At 41.5% G+C, this 15,810-nt stretch overlaps 1 protein-coding gene across 3 annotated transcripts in view; it reads left to right on the forward strand.

Moving 5' to 3' along the window:
• The window catches only part of GPBP1L1 (GC-rich promoter binding protein 1 like 1), a 31,721-nt gene that overhangs the window by 13,025 nt on the left and 2,886 nt on the right, over positions 1–15,810 (forward strand). For all 3 annotated transcript variants that reach the window (XM_017824623.1, XM_017824625.1, XM_017824624.1), the window contains exons 2-9: positions 2,322–3,198; positions 4,017–4,131; positions 4,423–4,552; positions 4,915–5,198; positions 7,883–7,955; positions 9,076–9,269; positions 11,578–11,718; positions 15,258–15,416. In XM_017824623.1, the coding sequence (XP_017680112.1) occupies positions 4,072–4,131; positions 4,423–4,552; positions 4,915–5,198; positions 7,883–7,955; positions 9,076–9,269; positions 11,578–11,718; positions 15,258–15,416 (1,041 nt within the window). In that variant the 5' untranslated portion in view covers positions 2,322–3,198; positions 4,017–4,071. The remainder of the gene's footprint in view (positions 1–2,321; positions 3,199–4,016; positions 4,132–4,422; positions 4,553–4,914; positions 5,199–7,882; positions 7,956–9,075; positions 9,270–11,577; positions 11,719–15,257; positions 15,417–15,810) is intronic.

The following is a 15,810-nucleotide window of genomic DNA, read 5'->3' on the forward strand; positions in this document are numbered from 1 at the left end:
GTTGTTGTCAGAGAAGGGAATTGAGAGACTTTGGGCCTTGCCCATTATGATTTTGTGATGTTACTGTTGTCAGCAGTGTGGGAGGTTATGGGAATGGTCCCAGGTAGGTTGCACATGTGCTGTTGGACAGAATTTAGAGTGTGTGTGAGAAGGGGCTGTAAAACCCAGCACGTGGGATAATCCCAGAGACCAAAGGATTTACAACACTTCATCCAACAAGGTTTTTGCTTTAGCAAGAAGTATTGCATTTGAATGTTGCATCTCTTGTTCTTTTTGTGCTTGTACATGCCCAGGAAGGCTGTGACTGAAGAGTTGTGAATGTGCCTACTGGAGTAAGGAGACAGGACTAGGAGCTGCCTTACATGTGCACATTAGACACTGCTGAGTGAACTGCCCTGGTCACTCATACTCACAGTGACATCAAAATAGCAGGTTGGGAGACCCAAATCTTCTGCAAGATCGTTTGTAAAATTGGTGGTTGGAGTTTTACAACAAGTTTCACCTTGGTTTTGATTGTGCTGAAATATAAAAGGAAGCCTTGCAGCAACACAAGTTTTGCAAGCTGTTGATGTGCTTTCTTTTCAGTTACCCTTTCCAAACATCCTGGGAACCTTTTTTGTGAATGGAGCCTGAGTACTGTACTTCTGTGCTGGTTTTATTTTTGTTGTATACTCAGACCTGGTTCTTACTTCAAAACTGTAATTCTGTGTTTGTTTATTTAGATACCTTAAATCCAGAGAACAGCGCTCTGTGGGCTTTGCTCTCTTTAGGTTCATTTTTCACGTTGCTGCAAATCGTTCTCAAGGTTCATTAAATCAACTTCTTAAATTATATGACTTCTGTTAATAGTTTGACACGGCCAGACTGCTCTAGAGTTTGTTCTGAAAAGCGTATTTATTCAGAAAGTAATGAATCTTGTTTAAATGTAGTCAGCTGCGTTGACTTTGTCCCTCTTTTATCTTCTTACTGCTCAAATGTTTGGTAGCCACCTCAGAAGGTCACATCTAAGGGAGTTCTGTACCTGTGCAGATTTTCAGCATGATGGGAAGTCTGTTCTGTCTGCAGCAGATGTTCCATTATGTCCCTATGCACAATAAAAAATTGCCCTTTAATATAAAACCAGGTCTTTATAGATTAACACTTCAGTTGTTTGCACTGTGTGACACTTCGTAGCTTGTGGTATGGGGTAGGATTGCTCAGAAAGTTCCCAGGTCAGTGTTGTGTAAGGCCATGACCACTCTGATTTTAGCTCAAATTGGAGACTGGTAGGTAGTTCCTATGGGTTGTGAGGCTGCTTGTCCTTGCTTTATCTTCAGCAACATGATCATGGCTCAGAGCTTAGGTGCAAAAGTGTTTCCATCTTTCCAAACTCCTCTACGCAAGAGTAACATTTAGTTCCAGAAACAAAAAAAAATACATGAAAATGAGGGGATTTATTAGAGGGGATGACTCAGAGGATAAAAGGTGGTGATTCTTTTACTGTTCCCTTTGTGGTGTTTATTTTGAGTGCTGATCAAAATCACCTTAAAAACTTTCTTTTAAAAAATCCACATACTTAAGGCATGACATAAGTGCAATGAAAACCAAAACCGATGAAAGAGTGGAACCACATCCAAACAAAGAAAACAAACTCTGATAAGTCAAATACAAAGGCATAATAAGGCACACCTGAAGGGATCCTGAGAAACAGCTGATGCCATCAAAACAGTAATAAAACTTCTCAAATGTTTCAGGAGCAATAAACTATCTATTTGCTTCTGGTTAGGTAAGATGGTTCAAGGAAAAAGAGGTCATAGCAGAATAACTCAGGTTTTGTTGGTGGTGGTATTTTCTGTGGAGAAGTTAATGGAATACCAGCTGTATTACTGTCATCATCCTCTTGAGAGGGGAGTCTGGCTGTATTGGAGCAGGTGAGGAATGATAGGGGCACATAGAGATGAGGCTTGTGGAAGGGCCAAGCCTACTTGCTGCCTGGAGTCTCATTTTAGCAGCAGGATTTAAAATTGCTATGAAGTGTGCAATCGCTTTCATCAGCTGCAGGCAGTTTCTCCACTCTTCCCTTTATTCTGATTCAGCTTGTTTTTGTTGCCCTTTTGTGAACCGAATCTGGGAAGTGATTCATTTAAAAATAAAAATCCCCTTTTCAGGTTTGTTTTTTTTTTTTTTAATTAGATTATTTCAGGTTTTGTTTTGATCAAAGATCAAAAAGCTTTTGGCACTTGCACTATAGTTGCTCTATTTCCCTTTCTGTTCTTCTCTTTAGTCATACTTTGTCATGTTTATGCCACTTGTATTGATGGAGTTTTGTTTGTTTTTTATAGTGACTACAGTTCCTGTCTCCCCTCTTTGATGGAAGAGGACTATGACCCAGAAGTGAACTCTCCACTGTAGAACAAGAAGCTCTTGTGGAATAATTGTGTCCCTTAATAAGCAGCACCCAGTCTACAAAAAATAGAGTAGAAGAGATTATTTTTGGACCTGGCTTTTTTTGTTCATGTGACCTATGTTTCAGCATGTAAATGGTGAAAAACAGGGAAAATATTTGTGCCTGCTTCTGAGCTTTATATCAAGTAGTGCTTAGCTCTGTGGAGCATTTACCAAGTTACGAGAAGACCAGAGTATATCCCAACATTCATTTTTTAAAGTACTTTACCTTTTTTTAGCAGATGTATGTGATAAAAATGAAGTTTATATTTTAAGATCGCTTTGGCAGATGCTTCTTGTTTAGATCTCAGCATTTAGGGCAAACATTTTTATGTAACATCCTTTTTCCAGAGTGTTTAGGTTGATCTGCTGCAGATCATGAACTGTCCAGCAGCCTTGAGTGTTCAGTGTTAACCATGATGTTGCTCTGAATGTTGTCATGCAGACTTGACAAACCTTTTTGTGATGCAAAGGCTGATTTCTGTACTACCACAACCAGAGGAAATTTAATGAGGTGAACGTGGGCGTGGCTTTTTTAAATATAAATTACCTTCTTAGGTATCTTTTTTTTGTAGTGAGAGTGCAAAGAGAGGTTAAAATGAGCAGCTGAGGGGGTGAAGGGCACACTTGGCACGAAGTGCGGCCTCTCGTGCTCTGCTTTGAGACGCACTGTTGCCTCAAGGCTGGCCTTCCAGAATACTGGAGAAGGAAGGAACCCAGAGGTCACTGAAGCACACAAACTGAGGACATTGGACTGCAGAGCCCAAACTCAGGGTTAGTGATCATATGTACTTATTTTTTTGCTTACACAATGTTGACTTGTTTATAGATAAAATTGAAAAATAAAGCAAAATGGTAAGTCGGAGAACCTTCCACAAAAAGGCAGGATTTAGTTATACAGAGCAGTGAAATATTCCTCATTTTGAGCCATGAAAATTGCTATGATATGTTGGAAAGAACAATTTGAATTTGGATTCGTCAGTGAGACACCTCTGCTGGTCTTCAGTTGAACTTCCATTAAGATCCTTCCAGCAGCTTGTGTTCTGTTCCTCATCATCTGCTTTCTTAGCAATGGAAGCAGTGTCAGCATAGGATATTCCCTGGTGCATGGGAGTTGGTGGATCTGGATACAGTTTTACTTTGGGGGTGCAGGAGCTGAGGTGTGGTTGTCTTTCAGGTCTCTGAATGTCTCTTAACATCACTGATTTGTCAGCCTCTGGAATAAAACATGCAGTGATCACCCCTTTGTAGATTATGGGGCAATGAAGGATTGTATCCCAAATTCTGGCATGTGTGTGCATTGTGTGGCTTTTCTATGCTGTTTGTTCCATTTTCTTCCCACCTTCACGCCCATTCTATCATGAACTTCATGGGTGTGTTAATTGTAAACAGGAAGTAAGTGGGAATGTTGAAGTTCTTACCTGTTTCAATCAGAGGAACAAAGTCAGCATGAGAAAAAAAAGGGCTCAAGTGTGACATGAAAAACTGCAGCCCTTTTCCCCTCCTGTTTGCGTAGGACAAGCTTTGGGAGATAAATTATATTATTATTTCAGTTTGGAAAAGATGACGGGGAGTGTCCTTTTCGTTTACAGATCCTGGCCATGAGGTTTGATGCCTCATTTTATTGAAGGGAGACACTGGACCTAAATGGCGCAGCATGACTTTGTTCCTGCCTGGCTTAACTTCTCAACACCGCAGTCAACCAAGGTAACAGTAATACAGATCACCTCCTTTTGCAGCTGTGACCACTGGTAAGATCAGTGTGTTAGATTCTCTCTGATTCTGTGTGAGATCTGTGGATTTGTGTGCCATCCTGATCAGATCCATGCTTTCTTGATGGTGGTTAATCAAGGCAAATGTGGAAAACTCGTGGGGTTTGGTGAGGTGTTGTGGTTTTGTTTTTTTTTTTTTTCAATTAACAAAATGCCACTGCTGGACTGACAGGCTCCCGGGGTGTCCAAATGAATGCTTCATTGCATCACTTTTTGCTTTCTGCAGTCCCCTGCAGCCACCTTTGAGAAACATGGAGAGCATCTTCCCCGGGGAGAGGGCCGCTTTGGCGTGAGCCGCAGGAGACACAACTCCTCTGATGGGTTTTTCAATAATGGGCCCCTCCGAACTGCAGGAGGTGAGTGGGAAGCGTCCAAACGCGGCCTGAGAGCAAACACTTTTTAACGTTCTACAGAGTGAGGAATTCTGCAGAATATAAACGTTTTCCCAAAATGTACCTTTTCAAAACATCCCATAAGGAAGCTGTACTGCTCTCTTCTCCCATGCCATGTGCTCAGGGCTTAAGGGGTATTCATGCAGCTGTATGTGCATTGTGTAACTCGTTTTCTGATACAACCACACAGTAGCTTAATAAATTCAGCTCAGTAGTTACCTAGTAAACACTGACTGAACAACAAAACAGCTTGATATTTCCAGTGTTCTGCATGCTGTGTTGATTTTTTTTTTTTTTTATTTGCATCCTTATCTCCTTTTGTTTAGACTGCTGGCATCAGCCGTCCCTTCTCCGCCATGATTCTGTAGATTCTGGTGTTTCTAAAGGAGCTCACGTCGGGCTTTCTGGCAGTCAGCCTGGCTGGCATGGTCCCTCACGGGGCCATGATGGTGGGAGCCAGCGTGGAGGAGGAGGAACTGGAGTTCATCGCCACTGGAATGGCAACTTCCATTCTCGGAAAAGTTCCGCCTTTCAAGAAAAGCTGCCTGTTGAATCCAGGGAGGAGAAGAAGGAAGATAAAGAGCATTTGCAGTTTGAGGAAGAAGACTTTGTAAGTGTCTAGCTTCTCACTAGAAGTGGCAGCCGTGAGAAGTGGCTTTTCAGATCTCATTTTTATTAACATTGGTAGGTGGTGAGGATCTAGGGTTGCATTCCATTCCATGTCTGAGGTCACAACAAGTTTAACAAAATTATTCCAGCGCTGACAGGATGCTAATTGGTACCCAGAGTCCTCAGGACGTGATGTCCTGTTGGACTCTGGGTTTTGGCACATGTATTTTGCCAAATGGTTATTGTGAACTTAAGGCATTGTAAACACCCAAGCCAGGTCTTCAGCAAAACCTGAGTAGATTGACTTTGTGGCTTTGCTTACAAAGCCTTTTTTTTTGCTCCTAAATACATCTGTTCAGCTTATCTTCAGCCTTCCTGTATTCTGGTACATGTTGGTGTTTGTGATAACCTTCCCAAGCTCATTCGTAACATGTTCAGACCTTTGCAACCATCTGTCTTGAATCTTCTGGAACAGTATTTTGTTATCAGAGCTGTTTCCTCTCTCTGCAATAATCTGTGGATCGGGGTTTCTTGAGCCATTTCTTCCATCAGTATCTCCAGTTCATCAACTTTCTTCTTATTCAGCATTCCGATTCCTGTGGTATTATCAGTAGGATAGTCTCTTATATCCTGGCTCTATTTTTACTGCAATATCTTTAGTTTTTCAAGCTTTATCAAATTGTACTTGGACTTCCAGCTTTTATCCTTATCACATACATTCCTTAATGCTGATGTTTTGAGACGTGCACACCTTTTCTGCTTTCTCTTTTCAATTCAATTTTATTTTTCCTGACCCCTGAAGAGGATTTTATTATCAGACCACATTTTTTTCTTTTGCATCTGTTTCTTGCTGTCTCAACTTTTCTTGACCAGTATAATAGGGACAATATCATCTGTAAGGTTCTGGCAATTTGGACCATTCACCTAATGCAATTCCTCTGTCTTCACCTTCAGTGCTAAAGCCATTGCTGCCTCCTGTAATGAGAGATTCTGGTGATACTCTGCACACTTGTGGCGTATCATCAGCATGAAGTTTTTGCTGTCCTGTTCAGCATTTGTCTCTAGAAGGCTGTTTACAGCTGAAATTGTTGTGGCAGTTTGGCACTGCTTCTGTTCGGGAAGTTAGAAGTTGGAGTCAAGTGTGTGAATGCCCACAGCTGCTTCAGGCCAAAATCCAGAGCCTACAGTTAAATTGCCACAGGAGGCAGTTTGATTTAAGCTGCTGGGGTTTTTTTCAGTGAAGTGCCTGGGAAGTGATTACATGTTCTTGTTCAGCTGCTTCTGCTGAAAGCAGGAGCATCACAGGGTGGTTAACACCCGGAGAGTGTGGATTTCTGTTACCTGATTTCTTAATAATACTGTAATTCAGGATTTCTATAAGCCCGTGCTTTTGACTGTCAGAAACTTGTTGAAATGTAAAAATATTGCAACAATTGCGACCATGCACTGTTGTCTGTCTTGGTCTAAATCCTTCTTCTGTGTTCTTCTTTATTCTCCAGTTCTTTGACTGGTGCCTTCCCCAGCTACGTGGCTGTTTCTTCTGTAATTGTTTCCCCCAGTTTTAAGGTGATAACACCACATGCTGGCTAGCAGCAAGTTTTGTTTGATAACTCCTGTGTTGTCTTTGCCGTAGTGGTGAAATTGCTGTATGCTGGGGTTAAGTAGGTAGCTGTTAGGCCTGCCTGGCTGACAATGGCCACACTTGTCCTGAAAGACTAACAGCCTGCTTTGCAGACCTAACTTCTGTGCTGTGAGCACCCCTGCTGTAAATCTGACCAGTAACTAAAAAATGAAGCTCTGAAACAGAAGAATTTCTAGGGACCGAGGCAGGAATTTATGCTATGGTGTGACATTTTTTCCTAACTCTTAAAGAACAGGAATACCTACTATTTCAGATGCTCATTATTAGAAACTTATGCTGTCACCATAGTAACCGACATATGAAGAATTCATTACAAAGAGGAAAAAGATGGCTGTATTTTGAACTGGGGTTATTTGGGACAGGGGAAGAGGAATAGCTAATCAAAAACACTTGTCATTGAATGCTTAGATTTTCTGTACTCTGCTTTGAGCTTGAACATGTCCGTAGTTGTTCCACTAGGTTGAATTCTGATGCTGAATCACAGGTAAGTCTGCAGAGAGCACTGAGTCTGCATGAAGGATTGTCCTAAAAAGTGGACTCTGAAGCTTAACAAAAATTTAAATGTATCGCTTTTTTTGTCAGTAAATGTATTCCTTTACATTAGGAATCCAGTGTTGCTTTTGGTGTTGTTTTTTTTTTTAATTGGCTGATGCATAGTTCTTGTATTAAAGTATTTGAGAAAGGAGGCTAGATTCTTCATATACTGATAAGGTGGATTCTATTTTATTTTTTGATCTGCTGACTAAATACCTAAATTTTTTATGTGTGTATTGGCTGGTAGAATCTACTGAGTTGTAATAGAAGACTGAAGGGCCTATCCTGGACCCTCTGATAGTTCCACTGGAAATACAGCAGAAACCAAGGAGAATACAAACTTGATTTTTAGATAACTTGTGACAAAGCACTCTCTTCCACCTTCAGGTGCTGTTCAGAGAAATCTAGCTGTGCTCTGGGTTCCTAGAAACGTAATCTTATGTTAGTACTGATTATATTTTTGTTATATACAATATAACAATGCACTCATTTGCACTGTCTTTTTACAGCCATCTTTGAATCCAGAAGCTGGAAGACAAAACAACCAGAACAAACCTTTAGGGACACCTTCTGGAGTATGGGGTAGGTAAAGGTCACTGTACAGAATGCTGATGCTGAAGCAGAAAGTTGTAACCGGTGTTTAAATGTTTAAATACTTTAAAGACTAAGTGAAGCAGACAGTTTGCCGCTTTCTGTCCTTTGCTGTTTTCCTCCCACAGTCTTCACTAATCTCTTGGCCTTTTTGTCTACTTGAGACTGTGCTTGTCTTGTCATAAAAGAACTGCCAGTGGGCAGCAATGTCGCTGTTCTGCCTTCGCTTCCTGTCGTGCTGCAGTTACAGTTTCACAGACATCTCTTGAAGGGCAGAGTAGATTGGAGTGAACTAGACATTAGTTCCTGACTTGTGGTCTCCATATTAGAAATACAGCAAAACTATCATAATTCTGTGGTTTGCATTGGATTTTTTTTTTTTTTAACTCAGAACAGCCTTGCTTTTGATCCTGATGTGGTGTGTGAGTCTGTGCCTTTAAAAAACAAAAATGAGTGAAACAAGGTACCAGCTCTAGCAATTAAATATAGGTTTGTTAATATCTAGTTGGGTTAGATACTGTAAATAGTACAAATGCGAAAGAAGCTCAAAACCACTTCTGACGATAGTATTGGTTGTATTCTTTTTGCATGTTTGTCAGGTAGCTGTCGTTCTGCTCAAAAACTAATTTATGGGGCTTTTTCCTGTTATCACTATTACTATTTTTTTAAATTGTTATGCTCCTGGAAATGTGCTGATTTGGCCCAAGAACCATTAATGATGCTTGTTTGTAAAAGCACTTTATCTTTTGAGGTATAAGTTATGCAATGTATTTTTGCTGTGTTAGTGAATTAACAAAGCTGATCCACGGTTGCTCAAAAAATGCTCATGTCTGTTCTGATTCCTGTAGAATGGTGCAAGGCTGTTAGCTGATGTCACTGTGGGTTTTTCCCTTCAGCATCAAGGTAGCTGTTGTGGTTAAATGAGAAAAGATTGGACTTTGGCATCCGTATGCAGTATCTTTGCTCAGAGTTGAAATGGAAGAGCAGCTGGTAGCAGTGTCAGAATCAGATGTGTGGTGTTTAAGATGGAGAGGGAAGGAACTGGAGCAGTACTGAAGCTGTTTTGAAACTGAACATCTGTATTTCAGAATCTCTTGTTTCATTTTTGCAGAAAACCCCCCTAGTGCCAAGCAACCTACCAAGATGCTGGTCATCAAAAAGGTTTCAAAAGAGGATCCTTCCGCCGCCTTCTCAGCTGCATTTACATCACCTGTTTCTCACCTGGCAAATGGCAACAAAGCCACCACCATTGTCCCAAGTGTCTACAAAAATCTGGTTCCTAAACCTGCAGCTCCTCCTTCCAAGGTACAGGGGGTTCCAACCAAGTTAGTGAACTGCAGATCAAGGGAATCAAACCCCCAACGAGTAGCAGGAGTTGGAATTCAGTGGTTTCTGGGGTAGTGGCTTTTGCAGTAGAGGTCTGTTTACCACTAAAATTGTTGTTCCCTGTTAAAGTGCCTTTTGGTCTTGTCCATAGGGACTAACCTCTGACTACACTGAGATCTGTTTGGGTGTGTTCTCATGCATTAGACAAAACCTTATCTTAGTAAGACAAAACAGGCAATGCTGGAGAGGTGGAATGTGTGCTGCCACGTGCTTGAACTGTTCACGTGACTGTCCTGAAAAATCTTTATTGGGCTACACTACTTTGATGTGTTCAGAACACAATTGGGGTTAAGATCAGATTAGATTGTAACATCCTGCAATTCAGGTGTAATTTAGTTGAGCCTTAAAAACAACCTACAAAAGTAAGGAGGGCTGTAGTTCTTTTACTGAATGAAATATAGGAGCGTTGAAAAAAATCCAAGTAATTTTTTTCTTTGTGATTGCTGGGGCAGTGTGTTGTTCCTTGGAGGTAGGGATTACAGTGGGAAGAATTGCCTGATGGTGTCATCAACAGCACTTTTGTTAGTGAATGGTGACCATTAGCAAAACAAAAAGGTGAGATATCAGCATATCTTTGGCCAGATATCTGTGTGCATTGATGCTTTTCTTAAAGACGTGGCCATAAAGCAGCTGTGGTAGGATGCATTATTCTGAAGACTTCTAGAAAGCTGTACAGGAATTGCGGTGCATAAAGTAGCAGAGGAGTCAAAACATTCCTTTCCACAAAGTCAGCAGTATTGGAAAACTGTCACAGGAAAACTGAATGAAAAATGGCTTTGTTAAGTTGTACCAAGTAGTTTTGAAAAGAAGAGAACTGGTGGCTCTGGAACAAGTGCTTGCTTTCTTGGCTGGTTGAGATGGCTCATAGCTCACAGTCAGGCAATCCATGAAGGTCATATTCAGCCTCCCTAGGAAAGCAGTAGGGGTCTGTCTTTGGATCTGTCTGAGCTGCCCCTTTGTGGAAGCTGGGAGAACAGCAGTGGGAGAGCTGGGAATCGGACAGTGCAACCCCAGAGCTGCAGAGAGAAACTTTCTGTCATAGCCATACTGTACCCTAATTTTAGTACAGGCAGTATTGCACAGATCAGGATATTTTGGGGGTTTGAAGGGAATGTTTGTAATGGCTGCTGTGAATGCCTTTGATAATGCAGGATGCTCTTGTTTTTAAGTTGAAGAGTAATGCCAATGGCCTCCCCTAGTGATGTATTTATTTAAAAATTAATAAAATAACCCATGAGAACATGCTGAAATAGTGGCCTCTGCTCTCATTGCTGGCGGATTGCAAGATCTATTGCATCTCAGATTGAACTGGATCCCATTTGTGCATGAGTTATTTTACTAGTGACTTGAAGCTGGCTTCAGAAGTCCAAGGGATCAGAGGAGCCTGTATATCTTAATGTTCTGATAGGTGTAATTCTTGTGCTACTCAATACAAGTTTCTTGTTAGGAACTTTTGTGTAAAGACTCTCACTTCTCAGTGTTTGTCCTTGGCTGATAAGAGAGGCCCGGGAATAACATTCCAAGCAACAAAAACTTATCTTGGAAATCTCTGCTCTTCAACCAAATGGCCAGTGTGTATTCAAAGGGATACTGCAGAGAGTATCCAGAACAAAACAGCAATTGCTCCTTCACTATGACAAAGTGGCTGCTTTTCCTTCTTTTTTCCTTTTTTTTTTTTTTCTTGTTGTTGTTGTTGCTAAATCAGTGCAGTGATGGACACTTTCAGAACCCTAGGAAATAAATAATTTGAATTCTCACCCTGGACAGAAATGTGTCCCTTTATGTGCTTCTTCCTTGCACAGGGGAACTTCCTGTCAAGTGATTGGGTGCTTTTCCTTGTGGCATGCAGTGTTCCCCTAAGAAATATGAATTTAATTGTTTGTTGTTTTTTTTTTATTTCCCATCTGTGGGATGAGTTGCATTACTTGGTAGTGATTCCAATTAATGAAGGGCAATGCTGGATTTTCTCTTTGAGCTCTTAATGGTGTTTTACTGGAGGGTGGTACCCATGAAGCAGAACTGTGTGTGATTTGAGGAAAACGGAAGATTCCAGGGGAAGAATGATGTGGGTTGAGGTAAACTTGTTGAGACTGTTCTTGGAGAGGGAGGAAAAAATTTCATACAACGGCCAACATAATGTTGCTTATTTATTTCACTACTTGCAAACAACCCCAACTTGTGCCTTACCATTTTAACTGCCCTGTATTTTATGTTCTCTTCAATGCAGCCAAGCCCATGGAAAGCCAACAGAAATGAACATAAACCAGGCTCGCTCTCCTCCACCCGTGACTCTGCCTTTACCAGTCCAGTGTCTGTAACCAAACCAGCGGTACTGGCAAGTGGCTCAGTCCTCACCTCTCCCAAAGAGGTAAGGGGTTGGGATTTGGGATAGGGTGGGACCTTCTATCACTATCACCTACTGTAGCTCAGACATGATAAGGCCCTCTCTGTACATGGTACCTGCCTTTGCACCCTTGAGGGATGACTCACTTGTACATTCTCTGGCACATCTCTGATACACTGTAAGAAATAAAAATGTGGTTTACCTGGCTGTAAAGCCATTGGTCTCTGTTAAAATGTATTAGAATTTCCCTACAGTAAAAAAAAACCCGAAGTACTAACACTTTAAATGGTGTTGTGTAACTAGACATGTATCGACTCGGTGTTTGTTATCCAAGTGCAGATACCAAGCACTGATGTGAATGGATAGGTCAATTGATTCCCATGATGTTCTTCAGTATGGGAAAAGAAGGAAGGAAGGTGATCTGCCTAATTTCCTTTCTCTAAAACAACAGTACAGGCAGTGAGCTCTGAGGGGGTTGAAGGAGTTTAACATGTGTACATGTGACTTCAGCTACAGTGTCTAATTTTGGTGTTGGAAGGAGGCAATCTGCTGAGATTGAAACTGATTCACCCCTGGTTTTGGTCTGAAGTATGGAGAGAACCTTAAATACAATTCTATTAATATTTCAGCACTAAGTGTGACATAACACAAGGAAAAAAAAAAGAACAAAAATAAAACAGGCTGTGATGATGATTCACAACATTTGAAATTACTGTGATCACGTTTTAAGTGTAGAAGTGGGATTTTTTTTTTTAGTTGTGTATTTGTCTTGTTTCTTTACAAATATTACTTATAAAATAAAGCCTTGTCATCTTTATGATTTTCTGCTTTGCAGGCTTTACTTTGCAGCAGCCTGAGCTTCCCTGCCTTAGCCACAGCTGAGTGTACAAGCAGTCATTAAAGGCAATAGTTAACAAGCAGGCACCTGTCACTTTGACAAATAGATCTTACACCGTGTTCCTTGCCTTGCCTTGCTTTGTCTGTCTTTAGGCCAAGTTCTTTGTGCTGCCTTGTTTTTTCTGTAATGCACAGCACGGACACCTTAAACAGGGTTTCACCTCAGCAGATACGAGGGGCGTGTTCACGTTGTATCATACACACAAGTGTCTCCTTCACCCACCCCCCAAGGAGCTCTTGTGTGAAGCTTTTCAGTCAGTGAGGGTGTGGGGTACTAACCTGAGAGCAGAGGTGGGCAGCTGGGTTTTCCCCAGAGCAAGCAGGACTTTCTGGAATGCTTCTTGTATTACCAGCATCAATCAACTAAACAAAAAGGGCTTAAAAATTCCTCCTGGCTAAAACTGAGCCACTTGTAAGATGCTTTTCTGTGAATCTGTTGGAGACTTACAGTATGAAAATATGTGACTGTGGCCAGCACATAGTACTGTAATCCTGGCTCCCCAGGACTACTACAAATAATCTGGATTTTGTTTCTGAAAGGTAATGCCCCTCCTGCAGAAGTGGTGAAAATAGCACCTTTATTCATAAGAGACCACAGTGTGTTGCAAACTAGAAGAGTGCCAGCTGGCACCGGCCCCATGTCCCCACAAGCCAGCCTAAGACAACTTAAGTTACAATACAGTCAGAATTCTTAAAATGATTCAGGATTACTTTTCTTTAAGAGTAGCCATCCCTGATACATAGACTGACCTCAGAACAAATCTGGGGTGTTGCATAGTGCTCTCATTAAAAAAAAAACACCGGAAAAAAAAAAGGCAACACCAAAAAACTGAGAGATGCCTTGATGTTTCAGTCAAAGGGCTAAACTTACTTCAGAAAAGATGCCAAAAATGATTCCTTGTACTCCTTTAGTGCTAAAAGAGGATGTTCTGTAAAACAGAAAACTGCTACTATACATAACCCTTCTACAGAAGGTTACACGTGAAACCAGAACTGAGGTGAAATTAATTCCCATTCAGAAATCTGTGGTTTCTAAACTTTAGCTATAACTGTCTTCCCCTAATGCATATAAATTAAGTTTTAGTACCTCAACAGCTTATTAAAGATTAAAACAGCCACTAGCAAAGAGTTCAAGTAGAGTATTCCAAGTTACTAGAAGACATCTAATTTTAGTCTCCTTTGTTCACTGTTACCTTTTGTCTCTGCAGTCAAACTAGTTGTCTTGTTGAGAGCCTAATTTCAGTACTGTGTTGGCTTTTTATCCTGATAGTCACAGTCACTTTTTAAGTCTGTTACAACTGGTGATTTGTTCCTTACTGTGTTGAATTAGGCAAAATCCAAGAAGGCTGCTTGAGAAATGTGTCCTGCAAGGCATTACTTCCAGCCTGCATTTCCCTGAAGGCTTTATTTCAGTCCAGTGTTTCACGTGCAACAGGCATTAGAAATTCAAGCAGCAGTTGCTGCCTTGTTTTTGTTCTAGTTCCCTTGATCTTTGCTCAGAGCACGGCGAGTGTGATAAAAATTCTTGGCAAAGGAGATTTGTTTTGAAGAGCCTGAAATTGCAACCTTCTTCCCCAGCTTAAAAAAGTGTGTAGGTAGAAAAACACTACAGACTTCAGGAAATGTTACTGTTTTAATATTGACCAAAAAAAAAAAAAGTATATGAAGGAAAAGAGTAGTTTTGCATTGAAGATTCTGCTGTCAGGTATCCATAATAATTATTAAAGTCCTCATTGTTTTAGAGTAACCAGACATGAACTCCATACATGAGCGGGAAGTTAAGGTATCAGGAAATTTCACGTAATGTTCTCTTAGTCTTCTTTTGAGTGTCCAGTCAAAATCATGGAACGGATTAAACTGAAAGCTGACCTTGGTTAGCAATGCTCCTATTGCAGGATCACAGCTGGGGTACTGCCAGTGGGCAACTGCTGTGCCGTGTGCCTGGTTCACAGCCCCAGATAATTAAGGAAGCTTAAACGCTGCGGAAGAGCACGGGGGGTTTCCTTGGATTCGTGCACTGAGCTGAGCAGGTTTCCCGCAGGCTCCAGGGTTGTCTGTGTCTGGCTCCACACTGAACCATCTGGGCTGAGTGCACAGAGCAAGGAGTTGGCAGTCTGCTCTCCAGGGGAGGATCCCGAGGCTGTGGCTGCTTGTTTCACACCCGGTTGTGGGTAGTTAAGGATGTGACCTGACCACTCCCTGAAAGGAGATTACCTCCCCATAGCTAATTTCAGGGTAGAGTCTGTCAGGATGACTTCAGACGCAAATTTGAACTGAGGCTAATCTCCTTAATTTGTTAATTTTTGTAGGGCAAAAATCCTGCATGAAGTTTTCTGCCTTAATGTTCTGTTGTAGGCTTCAGCTTGCTTGGGAGAGTTATATTGCCAAGGAACAAAACAAATATGGCCACATGAATTGACTCCTGGGGGGGGGAAATTGAGTTGATAATATTAGATGGGAGAACAGTGTGCTGGTAAGGGAAGAAGTGAATGTGCAACACCCATCAGTATTTTGGTGGGAATTTGACATTAGATTAAGGGGGTTTTGAGGGGTTAACAGCCACCCAAAGAACTGATGATTGATTGAAAGGTGTAAGCACAGAGACTGAAGAGAAACTCTGTAGCAGCACAGTTTGAAATTGTCTGTGTTCTCCCTCCCCTGTGCAGAGTCCTTCCAGCACCACCCCTCCCATCGAGATCTGCTCCTCGCGCCTGACGAAGCTGATGCGCCGGACCACTGATAAAAAGAGCGAATTCCTGAAGGCACTGAAAGATGATAGAAACGGGGAGATAACAGAGAACAGGGAATGTGACAAGCTGGATGATGTAAGATCACTGTCCTTGTATATGTGATCATTATTAGTTAAGGAGCTGGGGACTGAAAAAGCCCCGAGCGGTGTATGTAATTCAGGGCTGTGGAGGAGGAAAGGCTTGACTCCCTCTGGCCTGGCACATGTGCCAACAGATGCAGTGCACAGCGCTGTGATGGAGGGAGATCTGTAACACAGAAATGCAAATGGATAAGTAATAAATGAGGTGGAAGGGAAGGTCACAGATGCTGAAGGTAATCTGGATTTTTTGCAAGGATTCTCTAAGGAGTGGAACGATACCATGTTTTTACATCTCTGTTTTGCTTTCCAACTTCCTTATCAAACTACATTCATGGGAAAGTAGAACTCTGTGCTTGTGAAAGGGGCAGGACTGTGGCTTAAGCCTCAGA

This window comes from Lepidothrix coronata, unplaced genomic scaffold (assembly GCF_001604755.1).
Source record: "Lepidothrix coronata isolate B3197 unplaced genomic scaffold, Lepidothrix_coronata-1.0 Scaffold112, whole genome shotgun sequence".
NCBI lineage: Eukaryota > Metazoa > Chordata > Aves > Passeriformes > Pipridae > Lepidothrix > Lepidothrix coronata.